Source organism: Poecilia reticulata, chromosome 22 (assembly GCF_904066995.2).
Source record: "Poecilia reticulata chromosome 22, P_reticulata-male-v2, whole genome shotgun sequence".
NCBI classification, from domain to species: Eukaryota; Metazoa; Chordata; class Actinopteri; order Cyprinodontiformes; family Poeciliidae; genus Poecilia; species Poecilia reticulata.
Window position 1 is genome coordinate 18,208,542 of NC_088851.1, and position 12,514 is coordinate 18,221,055.

At 38.1% G+C, this 12,514-nt stretch overlaps 1 protein-coding gene across 3 annotated transcripts in view; it reads left to right on the plus strand.

The window, feature by feature from the left end:
* The window catches only part of LOC103458525 (ryanodine receptor 3), a 108,702-nt gene that overhangs the window by 42,063 nt on the left and 54,125 nt on the right, over nucleotides 1–12,514 (plus strand). For 2 of the 3 annotated variants that reach the window (XM_081603659.1, XM_081603658.1), the window contains 14 exons: nucleotides 667–802; nucleotides 1,723–1,818; nucleotides 2,078–2,196; nucleotides 3,089–3,222; nucleotides 4,827–5,068; nucleotides 5,333–5,525; nucleotides 6,948–7,164; nucleotides 7,283–7,387; nucleotides 9,430–9,533; nucleotides 10,255–10,338; nucleotides 10,597–10,756; nucleotides 11,658–11,805; nucleotides 12,047–12,249; nucleotides 12,327–12,501. In XM_081603659.1, the coding sequence (XP_081459785.1) occupies nucleotides 667–802; nucleotides 1,723–1,818; nucleotides 2,078–2,196; nucleotides 3,089–3,222; nucleotides 4,827–5,068; nucleotides 5,333–5,525; nucleotides 6,948–7,164; nucleotides 7,283–7,387; nucleotides 9,430–9,533; nucleotides 10,255–10,338; nucleotides 10,597–10,756; nucleotides 11,658–11,805; nucleotides 12,047–12,249; nucleotides 12,327–12,501 (2,116 nt within the window). Of the gene's footprint in view, nucleotides 1–666; nucleotides 803–1,722; nucleotides 1,819–2,077; nucleotides 2,197–3,088; nucleotides 3,223–4,826; nucleotides 5,069–5,332; nucleotides 5,526–6,947; nucleotides 7,165–7,282; nucleotides 7,388–9,429; nucleotides 9,534–10,254; nucleotides 10,339–10,552; nucleotides 10,757–11,657; nucleotides 11,806–12,046; nucleotides 12,250–12,326; nucleotides 12,502–12,514 lie in introns of those variants that run through there. The other variant, XM_017302490.2, reaches the window with a different exon arrangement.

Here is a 12,514-nt window from a genome sequence, read left to right on the forward strand (position 1 = left end):
ATTTTCTTGGCACATCCCTCTGGTTGGAGCTCAAACCCGGCTGGAGGGACACTATACCCTTTTTTGACCTGTGATCCCATTTACATCCGCCAGATTGAGCTGGGGAGTGTCACTGGCAGGAGAACTGTCTTCATTTCCCTCCTAAACCTATTTCTTTAGTGACAACAATTCAGATAAGCAGAGGAAGATTCATGGATTTATGGATGGACCTACACAAAGGGCAGCTTTACTACTCCCTCTCAAGTGCACTTGTTTATGTCTTAATGTGTTTTCCTATTAAAGACATAGCATAGGTTAATCTATTTGCTTCTGTCACCTTCAGGAATGTCCATCATTTAATCATTTTTTTATTTTAAGAAGTCTTCAGGTATTTCTTGATTGCCACAAGTTTGGGCATTGTATTGAGCAGTGACCTCTGCCACTTATTCTACAACTGAATATTGACAATAGTTTGGGCCTTTGCGTTAGGGCTATGAAATATACCACTAATCTATCATTATATCACTGCACATAATATCCATATTTAGAAGAACAGTTTGGATAGAAATAAATGCTGACTAATTATTTAAACACCATGCTTTTAGACTGTCTTGTAATATGACCCTTGTTTAATGCAGCACAATAAATTTTAGATGTAAAGACATCTCTGATTTCTGTATTTTTTAGGGCATGTTAACCCTTGTCTCCAACTGCATTGACCGGCTAAATGTCTACAACAGTGCGGCCCATTTTGGGGAGTGTGCTGGGTCAGAGGCCGGAGCTGCCTGGAAAGACATTCTCAACTTGCTTTATGAGCTTCTGGGTAATAAACTAGTCTCATAATCGTCCCTCATACACACATAAATTTGCATGTACTGTTATCGAGATGTGAGTTATTGGGAGAAAAAATGGTTGGAAGTGTGATTATTGTGTGTGCGTCCGGATTAGCTATACCTTTGGCACCCACCACACAGAGAACCACTGTGTCCTCTCTTGGCACCTTTTAGTCAATGAATGTCACATTTCATCATTATCTTGTCTGCTATCTGTTTTGTTTGTTCTTGCCATGTTCTCTACATGACCCAGTGTCATTAACCCTCCTATCCAACAATCACTTTTAGCCTCTTTTACACACGCTGTTATAATCTTTCTCTGACATATCTCAGTAAACCATGAGTATTGCATATTTTTGCTCTCTGTCTATATTTGCTCATGTCTGCTACCTTATGCAAAGTTTATCTTTCGTCCAGACAAACTGAAGCCCTTCTACTCTTCAAGAATGTCCTTCATGCTCTTATTTATACTGATTTCACCTCCTGGCTGAAATTAGTCTTCCATCCACGTCTCTCTCCCTTGTTCCCTCCTCCACACACCTGATGTAGCACAGCGCTAACTGGATTTGGGTTGCCTTCTTCCTTTCTTCCCTGCGTGTCTGCATCCCTTGACCCTGTCTTTTGCTGCTAGGGCATTCATTAAGCGAGTTTGTCTGTCAGCAAGTGTTGATGCATTCTCCTTGTCCTACCTCTTTTGTCTACTTTAGGCACTTTCAGAAATTAATATGCATAAAAATGTCGAAGCAGAACCTCTGATATAACTGGCTTTGGCATTAGTTTAAGGTGTCCCCATTTGGACGACCTTGTTATGTTGTTATAAAAGGAATCATGCAAGCTTTGAAATGCACCAGTCAAACATGTTGGTCTGTGCTGCAACATTTAATTTAACCACATTTCTTGTGACTTACAGCGGCATTGATCAGAGGAAACCGGAACAACTGTACCCAGTTCTCAAACAATTTAGACTGGCTTGTGAGCAAGCTGGAAAGACTGGAGTCTTCTTCAGGTACACTCATCGTTCGTCATCGTTACTGTACTGTGCTTCCTGTCAAAGAAAAGCTTTTCAACTTGACTACTGAAACACATTCCCTTCTTTAAATGAGCCTTTGAACTCTTGGCAGTATTTGCCTTTTATACATAGTCATATATATGTACCAGCAGTGTTTCATGTTGAATCACGCAATCTGTCTCTATGATAAGCGTTCTCTGCTTTGTCTTTCCCTTTTGCTGGTGTTAACTAATTGATGCTTTTTGTGGGTATGCAGGCATCTTGGAAGTTCTGCACTGCATCCTAATTGAGAGCCCCGAGGCACTCAATATCATTCAGAAAGGACACATTAAGTCTATTATATCACTGCTTTACAAGCATGGACGCAACCACAAGGTAAGCTCTGAACAGCCATGCAGTAGTCAGTGTTAGTGTGGGACATTATTGCACTGTGAAATACGTACGCCTCTTGGTTTTAGAGTTGATGTACAAGTTTATTTTCCTTCCTTTTTTGTCTCATTAGAACTAAAACAAACAAAAGAAATACTGAAACGGATTTAAAAAATTTTCCTGAAACAGAACATGCAATTTGTAGCAAAGATAGTTACAGCAAGCTCAAAATAGTAGGTTATATGATACATGTTCCTCTTCATGTTATCCTTACCTAAAGGGTAAACTCGACTCACATTTAATTGGAAACAAGTTTTCCCTGGAACTCTGTGTTTATCTTCTCCTCTTCAGCTATTTATTGACTGAACATATCTTGTACCAGCATAAAACTCCTCTCCTGGCAGAGGGTTTCTGGGATGTTAGGCTGCGATGTCTTCCTGACATAAATAAAACTGTTTACCATTGTAATAAAATCAAAGAGCAGACAGCTGGCTGGCCCAGGTCATAAATCTGCCTGAATGCATCATTTTTCGATGGAAGCAGAAGCAAAAGGTCAGTGATTAAGTGGCCTGTCACCCTTGGCTGAGCCTCCTAGGCCATTTAATCCTGTGCTATTGTTAAGTGAATATTATTAGATATGTTTGTTTTTTTACCTCCAAGAAGCATCACACAGTAATTATGCTATGGTTTAATGGAAACTGGCTGTCCCCAGAGCAACAACTTGGACAGTGATCTGCAACGCAGCTCATTAGCCATTTGTGGGAAAATATGGATTCATGTTGACATGCTTAATATGAAAAAAATAAAAATAAAGTAAACATTTAATCAACTTCCGGGAAGCTATTACGTTCTTTATTACTTCTTGTAATCTTTCCTGCTGGCTTGCTTTATTCTTCAGATTTTGGATGTGCTTTGTTCGCTGTGTGTGTGCAATGGAGTAGCTGTTCGGACCAATCAGAACCTCATTTGTGATCACTTGCTGCCCAAAAGAGATCTGCTATTGCAAACCCAACTGGTCAATGATGTCCAGAGGTGAGAAAATGATCCGTTTACCACAATGAAATCATGCCTCTTAAATACTGTACTTCAGGGATTGTTTTATGTCAAACTGAAACCAGTGAAAAGAACATTACACTATAACTGGACCCACACACATTTAAGCTAAGAGATTATTTACAGTTTGCATAAAGCAGCTCAGTATTATTATGTGGAATGTAAAGTGAGGGAATATGCATTTCTGACACTGTTAAGCCATTCTAGATATGTAGCTGATCTGTTCCTAGACTAGCTTGTAATGCTGTCAAATTACTGTATGCAGTTAAGATAATTTTTAGATAATTTGAGGCTTTCTAACTGATTTTTTACAATCCTTGTTGTTTTTGTCCGAAATCACAATCCAGAACACAGAAATCCAGGCAGAAAAGCCCTCAAACAAAATCCTCATAACCTTACAGTATCATGACAGTGTCAACAAGCTGTGTCTAAAGGTTGTTTTTGCTAAAAGAAAAAAAAAAATGTACCAGCATATTGTCCCCACCAGGCTACAAGGAGACAAAGCCGTTTGTAAACTTGGCTAAAGAACGAATCCGAATGTGTGCTTGTTTCTCAGGGAAGCTTAATTACATGATCTCCACAATATTTAGTCGGCCCTTCTTTTTCTTCTATGTTGTTTCATATCACTACTGCTACCCAGGTTTTTTTTGTTGTTGGAGATATCATCTTTCCTTTCGCCTGCAGGGGTTCGCCTGCACACAGTCACTGTAAGCTGACAGATGTTCTAGCGTTTTATCTTTGTCTATTTCTCCCTAATTTCCAGTCAGCGGTGCTTCTTCCTCTTTGTTTGTTCTTCTCACTCTTTTTATTTCTGGAGGCTACTTCTTTGTTCTCTTCAGTTTTTGCTGCAAAGTTTAGTTGAGTTTTAAATGCAGTGAAATTTATTTTAAATTTGTGTCTAATAGGATGCACTCACCAATCTTTATTAGGAACTCCTACTCATTAGTTTTTAACTCAAATTGAGAATTAACCAATCCCATGGCTGCAACTAAATTCATTTAGGTATCCATATGAGTTCTGATGGAGAACTTGGATTTTTCACACAACCATCTCCTGGATTTACAGAGCATGGTTAAGAAAAGGGAATAGAAGACCACCTTGGTTTGATATAGACAACATGGGAGTTCTGAGGAATATTTTGGACAATGATAGCAGTTGTAAAGATAAAAAGAGTTCCACTCTGAAATAACCAGGTTTTACCTGGTGAAATGTCTGATATGTCTGTTATGTCAATAAAAATGGTTTTAGGTCTGTATTTGACTGAAAGACAAACAGGTTAATGGGGCACACTGTTAAAGAGTTATAGAATCATAATATAAAATAATCTAACAGTATCACGAATCAGGGTTGAATAGTAGTAATACATTTTTAAAACCTAACATTTAATCTTAACTTTGAGAAACAAACATCGCATTTGCATTTTTAATAAAGATACTTGAAGTGATATTGCTGTCATTTACCCTTATTCTTTGCACAGTATGCACCTTTCTTGAGGGTAAATTTCCATATTTACAGTGCAGTCCTGACAACATCTTTTATGGTCTGATGCACATTAATGATTTCTTGTTTCAATTCATTTCCAGCATGAGACCAAACATCTTCTTGGGGGTCAGTGAGGGATCTGCTCAGTACAAGAAGTGGTACTATGAACTGATGATTGATCAGGTGGACCACTTTGTGACCAGTGAGCCCTCTCACCTGAGAGTGGGCTGGGCCAACACCAAAGGTTACGCACCCTATCCTGGAGGAGGGGAGGGCTGGGGAGGCAACGGAGTTGGTGACGACCTCTACTCATTTGGCTTTGATGGGCTCCATCTTTGGTCAGGTGAGTGAGTGGAAGAAAAATTGTGAAAGTGTGTGTTTGGTAGTGACAGTAATAACCTAACAAATCAAAGATGAATGGTATTCCTGGGAGTCAGCCAGGTTACATCCAGACAGTCAGTACTCTGCAGGAGTGATTTCTTTGCCCAGACTGTGTGTTGAGGCGTGTAAATGTGCTCCATCCTGTGTCTGTTGGAAAGATCTGCTCTGTGCCAGCACGTCTCACCAGGTCCACATTCACACACTCGTGTGTTTACCTCCCAAATAGGCCGCATCCCGCGGGCTGTCGCGTCTCTGAACCAGCATATCCTGACTTCGGAAGATGTGGTGAGCTGTTGTCTGGACCTGGGAGCTCCCAGCATCTCCTTCAGGATAAACGGACAGCCGGTCCAGGGCATGTTTGAAAATTTTAACACAGACGGACTCTTTTTTCCCGTCGTCAGCTCCTCTGCAGGGGTCAAGTGAGTGTCTATTTCATCTCCGCTCTGAGTTGGATGAATCTATGCTTTTTGAAACAGACATTAGTGTTTTACCTGCAAAACCTGCAATTTTACGCAAAAGATTGCTGTTATGTCCTTTTGACAGCTCCATAGGTAAAAACTCTGAAATAAATGAAATAAAGGCATGAAATAGGTATTGTGGTAACATTTGTGTTTAATAGAATAATCTGAATCAGCACCTTCTACAAGGTGTAAAACAAGTTACACAATTACTGGCACCTAGTTGAGTTTTTGGAGCCACAAACAATCCAGTTAATTTTGTTTTATTGTTGTTCAGACTTTGATTTTGACTGTTTTTCATAATGTCCAGGTGAATCTCAGTAATTTCAGGAATTCAATTCAGAAGTTAAAACTTACTCATTGCATAGATTTATGATATATAGTGATAGATTTCAAATGCTTTTTCTGTTGATTTTAGATGACTATAGTTTACAGTGAATGAAAACCCAAAATTCATTTTCACAGAAAAAAAACATTTAAAAAAGCACAAAATTTACACAAGGTTTATTTTGTGACCATTCATGAGGAAAACTGTTGATATTTCTCGTACAGACTGTCGTCGTCAATTTAAATTAGTAGGATAAGCCATAATAGCTCATTGTACAGAACATGGTTATTCACACAGTGTTGTATCCAAACATATTAATAGAACCGAGTTGTCCTCTTTTAAGATGAAAATAAATTTTGCATTCCCTTCGAACATCCAAGTCTTCTGAAAAAGTAGAGAGGAACAGAATCCCAGCTGCTTGGGGTCTGTTTTGAAGTTTTCACAGTCAGGGATGATTTGGGGGAGTCATGCCATGTTCTGGAGGACTTTATGACGTATTATCCAGGGGAAGATCAGAGACACCAGACATGATGATCCAAATGAACTTAAGGCCACTATTAAAGCAACCTGGACTTCCTTAACACCTCAGCAGAGTCACAGTTGCTGCAACTAGTGTGGCTTGGTTGGAAAGTTATTTCAAATGTACAATGCTAGCTTGAACAGCGCCAGATGGGTAACACACCTACAAGTCTGTGCTTGGAACTGACCCAGTGAACGTGTGACTTCATGGATTTAAACATGTGGTGAAGTGAAAGTCACAACTTTGTGCTCAATAATTGAGGACTGTAGTCAGAGTGAGACTTGGTTGTGTCATCTCTAGTACTCCAGAAGCTATTTTTGGGCACCCCCTTGAGGAGCTCTTCACTGTCTTTCAGAGTTCAGCCTGCCTCTGGTTGAGGAGGTTTAAGATATGTTATCTTTTGTGTGTGTGTGAAGGGGGTGGGGCAGGGGGCTTGATGCCATCTTTTTATTTAAGTATTCACTTCCAGTTATCTTCTCCTAATAGAAGATTAACAATAGATGAGCATTTGTTTTGTTTGTTTGTTTTCTTTAAGGGTTCGCTTCCTGTTGGGTGGCCGACATGGTGACTTTAAGTTCCTGCCACCGTCAAGCTATGCTCCATGTTATGAGGCTTTGTTGCCAAAAGAGAAGATGAAGGTGGAGCCGGTGAAAGAGTACAAAAGAGATGTGGAGGGAGTCCGGGATCTGCTTGGGACCACCCAGTTCACCTCACAGGCCTCCTTCATTCCCACTCCTGTAGAGACCAGCCAGGTAAGCTCACAGGATCTGTTTGAAAACTTACTTTGCAGCAGGAACAGTAAAAACCATAGGTAAAAACTCTGAAATAAATGAAATGAAGGCACATTCAAAAGTAATGTCTCTGCCTCAGGTTGTCATGCCGCCTCACTTGGAGAAAGTTCGAGACAAGCTGGCTGAAAACATACACGAACTGTGGGGTATGAATAAGATTGAATTGGGATGGACTTATGGCAAGGTAAGAAAGTACTGCCATAATCTTTTCTTAAGTTCATCACATTGACAGAAAAATAAAAAGCATGCTCCATACATTTTTGCCACATTTGCCAAGAAATTAACATCCGTACTGCATATTTTCTTAATACAAAAAAAGTGGAACGTTAGTCTTAAGAAGCAATAACATCACAAATGCCTGTACATCATCTTGCTTTCTCTTCTATAATTTGCTGTTCACTCCTAAAAGAGGGTAAGTGGAAAAAAGATCACTCATTGTTTTTAATGTCCATTGCTTTTCATATCCCTCTCATTTAGACGCTTCATTCTAGTTTGTTTGTAGATTGTAAAGTCGGTGCTTTGTTTTGTGTGTTTTAGTAAAAGTCATGAATTATTGTTTCACTCACGGAAAAAAAAACTGAATGTTTGACCAGTTTGACAATCCAAAAATAAAGTCTGGGTTTGCTTCAATAACATTTTTATTTATTTTTTTGTAAAGAAAAAACAAACAAACAAAAAACCACCAAACCTGTGATAGTCTTCAGACAATTATTTAAATATATACGCATGATGGATGGTTTCAAAATTCAAAATAGCTGATAAGCCAACCTGTTTTTACATTGTCAAAGTGGAAAACTAATTTTATGCCACCTAACATCATTTTTCTGCCACAGTTAGATACAAGTATTTGCACAACTTTATACACTGGAGCTGACAATGGTTACCTTTGAAAAAAACTGAAGAATTAGTTTGTTAAATATAACAAAATCTAATCACATGCATTATGTTAGTTCTTTAATGTTCACATTAGAACGTTAATGTGTTATACAGATGTGCAGTTAATCAGGATGTCAGTTTTTTTTTCAGAACAAAAACATAATAGATCTCTAAAAATCTTCTTTAACATCATATATTAGTGGCACTAATATCTGACCAAGTAAAGACGAGCCTTTGTGATTTCTAAATTGAGGAAGTACCTTAACTGAGAACTGCAAAAGGAAATAAATATCATTTATTTGCTAGAAGCTTCTTACACCTTTTGGACTTCTTCAGATTTCATTTTATTTGCCAAACTGATGTGGAAAATAGCTAACTTTGATTCTTACAGTCATGCCAGCTTCTGCATGGAACACTGATGTGGTTAGCATGATTTCAGTTTTCACAGCTATCTGTTGAGAAACAACCACAACTCAGTGTTGTCAACCATGGCCATCGAGTACAATTATGCAAAACTCAATTTACATATGATTTACTTTTACACAATCAACAAAATATCAATGGCTAAATAAAATTTTAGTCACCAGGCAACAAATCAACACTAGATTTATGCCTCTATAGTGTCAACGCATCAATTTTGTGTAAATAGTAGGTTTGACAATAAAATAGTAAATTTTAACTAGGTCTGAGTAGTGAACATAATAGCAAGTGTATACATATTAAAAATAAGATAACAGCAACAAAAGCCACAAAGTATTTCTCTGATTTAGCTTGATAGTATGGAGATACCTTCTCATGCATAATTTACCTTAACATATTTTTTTAGCAAAAGGATGAGCAATCAGAAGAAGAAAACATTTCCATACTTTTGGTATTGTTTAAAATAGAACTGGCTCATATTTTTGAACACATATAAATAAATAACACTGCTACATATTTATGCACAGTCTTGCATGTTTTCCTACCAAATACTCACCATTGTCATGTTGCCTCCAATGGGCAGCATTGCCAAAGGGATTATTTGACATAATGTAAAGCATAAAGGGATGCATTAAAGTGCTTAGTATTCCAGCCACACGCCTTTCTATTTCTCTCCCTGACGAAAACATGCTCCCCTGTTCCTCTTCCATAACATGTTCACTAGAGAAAACTGTCTTATCACCACAAGCAGTTGCACTCTGAACGTAGACCTCATGCCCGCCCTCTTGTTAGTTCACAGTGACTTACAAGGATGTAGTTTCCACATGCATTTATTTCCAAAGACCTGTAATTTGTTGTAAATTAGGATGGTGTTACTGATAAGCAACAATGATGAAAATGCCCACAGACTGACATGTTTTCATTTTACAGATAAGAGATGATAACAAACGACAGCATCCTTGCCTTGTTGATTTCTCCAAGCTGCCAGAAACAGAGAAGAACTACAACCTGCAGATGTCAACAGAAACACTGAAGTATGTTTAGGTTTATGGGTGAATTATTTTTCTTATTGTTAATTTTTTTTTTGGTTTTGAACGGAAACTGTCTAGGCACAAAAATGTTAGGCATATTCAAAGAAATAGCAAAAAAATGTTTCACCGTAATCTCACTACTTTGAGAACTTTTAAGTCGATTACAGCAACTCACAGCAACTGTAAGAAAATATAAAAGACATCCATTTAAATCTTCCTCCTAATTCACAATGTATATTGTTTTTCTCACAAAAATCAAAACAAAATTGAGAAGTTTGTAGTTTTAATGAGACAAAAAGCATAACAGTTTAACAGCTATTAAATATATGTCAATACACCCGGTACATATTTATACATTAAGCAGATATGTGAGCAGATATGTGTCTTTTAGAGATTACACGCTGACATTTTATAGTGCTAGCAACCCCAAATGCAAATATATTTGATAATGACAGTTTTGCTCTGGCTCATTACATGTTAATTACCAAAATACTTCCTAAATGGTATTATGTACATAATATTCTTCCACTTTGATCTTCTGCAGTGAAAGGTACTGAAGCACTACACTTAGGGGTTAGTGCAGTAGATAAGGATCTTTCCTCAAGGAATTAAATCCGGACTACTTCTTTTATCTGTGATGAGATGCATTCTCATCAGCGGTGATGTTTGGGTGATGAATGAGTAAAATCTGCAGACTAACTTCTATTTTTTTTTATATTCATAGGACCCTGCTAGCACTAGGTTGCCGTATTGTCCAAGTGAATCCAAATGCAGAGGACTCTCTCAAAAAAATTAAATTACCCAAGAAGTAAGTTGCATGATTTTAGAAACAGAGACAGCTGTTTAAATATTGACTTGTCCATATGATGTGTTGTAACCATTCATTTTAGATGTATGTACAAAGATCATGCTAAGCATTTCCAGACAGATAAAGCAAAACTTATATATCATTGTTAATCTGTACTGCTAAGCTGTAAATATTAGCAAAAAACTCCATGTGGATTTACTCTGTAATCCTACAGACTTTACCGGAGGTAAAAATACTCATCACTTCCACTCTTTCCAGCTACATGATGTCCAATAGCTATAAACCATCCCCTCTGGACCTGTCGGACATCAAACTGACACCAGGCCAGGAGCTGCTGGTGGACAAACTAGCAGAGAATGCACACAATGTTTGGGCCAAAGACCGCATCAAGCAGGGATGGACTTACGGCATTCAGCAGGTTTGCTGAGATTTTGAATTTTATGCAGTTTCATTATTCAGATTAATTTTTCTACAAGTCTTTTCTTAATGATGTATTTCTTACCAAACCGCTCATTTATTTATTTGTCATGTCTACGTGTACCTTTGTAGAGCACCTGCTAGAGAGTCTGACATTTCATTGCGATAAAACCACAGTGATATATTCTGTAGGGGTGGAACATGCTGTACAGAGCACTATCAAATTTTATTAAAAGCAACAATTGCTCAAATACACAGCTGCAGATTTTCTTTAGCTGTTTTCATACTGTTGACGTAACTGTAAATAATGATGTCATTGCTTTGTTTTAATTTCTGTCAATAAATAATGTGGGCTTTTTTGCACACTCACTATGATTACACTATCAACTTTAATTTCTTTTATTTACACAATTTGAACTTGAGCAGTTTTACATAATAATGTATCTTATTGATCTGGAATAGATGAATGGAGATAATAATAATAATAAGCGTGTCTACATGTGCATCTACTACAAGAGCTTGCTTTTCCAGTCTACATTTAAACTTTTGAGCAATAATATAGACAGATATTTATGTTCTGAACCAAGTTTAGTCATTGAATACAGAACTGCTTATATAGTACTTAATTATCCATACATCATTGTGCCATGGCCCCATAGGGATTAATTCTAGTGGAAATGACACAGAAAAATAGACTGCTACTGGATGAGCAGCTACAGCCCCAAAGCACTAATTGTCTAATTATTTTTAATTAATGGCTTTGACAGCAAAGTTATCACAGCACAATTTTCATCACTGAATCAACTTGATAGTCCAAAGGTGAGGAAACAAATGCTGATGTTTGTGAAAAGATTTCAATCAAATGCATGTATATAACTCCTGAAGGCCTCATCTCTATACAGGATTTGAAGAGCAAGCGTAACCCTCGTCTGGTTCCCTACGTGCTGCTGGATGAGCGGACCAAGAAGTCAAACAGGGACAGCCTGCGAGAGGCTATCCGCACCATGATTGGCTATGGATACAACATAGAGCCTTCAGACCAGGAAGGAGGTGAGTTTTTTACTATTGCATATTAAAATGCACCGTTGTTCAGATTTTTGGTAAGTGGTAATCTCCTAATTGGTTTATGTCCTTTCTTATTTTTATAATGCAGAAAAAGGAACATAAAATGCTAAAGTTTATTTGCAGCCACAGGCGAATTACTATATTTTTTTCAACTAATAAGGTTTTGTGTGACTGTTTCCATTCTGATTCTTTATCCGACATGGCCTTTGTCCCGCTGACCTTGAAGGCCAAGTGGCTGAACGGGTCAGCGTCGATAAGGTCCGCTTCTTCAGAGTTGAAAGGACATATGGGGTGAAGACTGGAAAGTGGTACTTTGAATTTGAGGCTGTCACTGGAGGAGACATGAGAGTGGGCTGGGCCAGGCCTGGGTGCAAACCTGATGTGGAACTTGGAACGGATAAACTTGCTTTCGTCTTTGATGGATACAGGGTACGTTTTTTGATCCAAAATCAATCTCCACCATTCTGAACTTTAAATTTAAACTTGTTTCTTCATGTTGTACACAGGGCCACTGTCTGAACATCGGTAGCAGATTATTTGGGCGCTGCTGGCATGCTGGGGATGTAGTCGGCTGTATGATCAACATGGAGGACAAGTCTATGATTTTTACCCTTAATGGAGAGATCCTGATTACAACCAAAGGTTCTGAACTCTGTTTCACTGACTTTGAAACTGAGGATGGTGAGGATGAGTA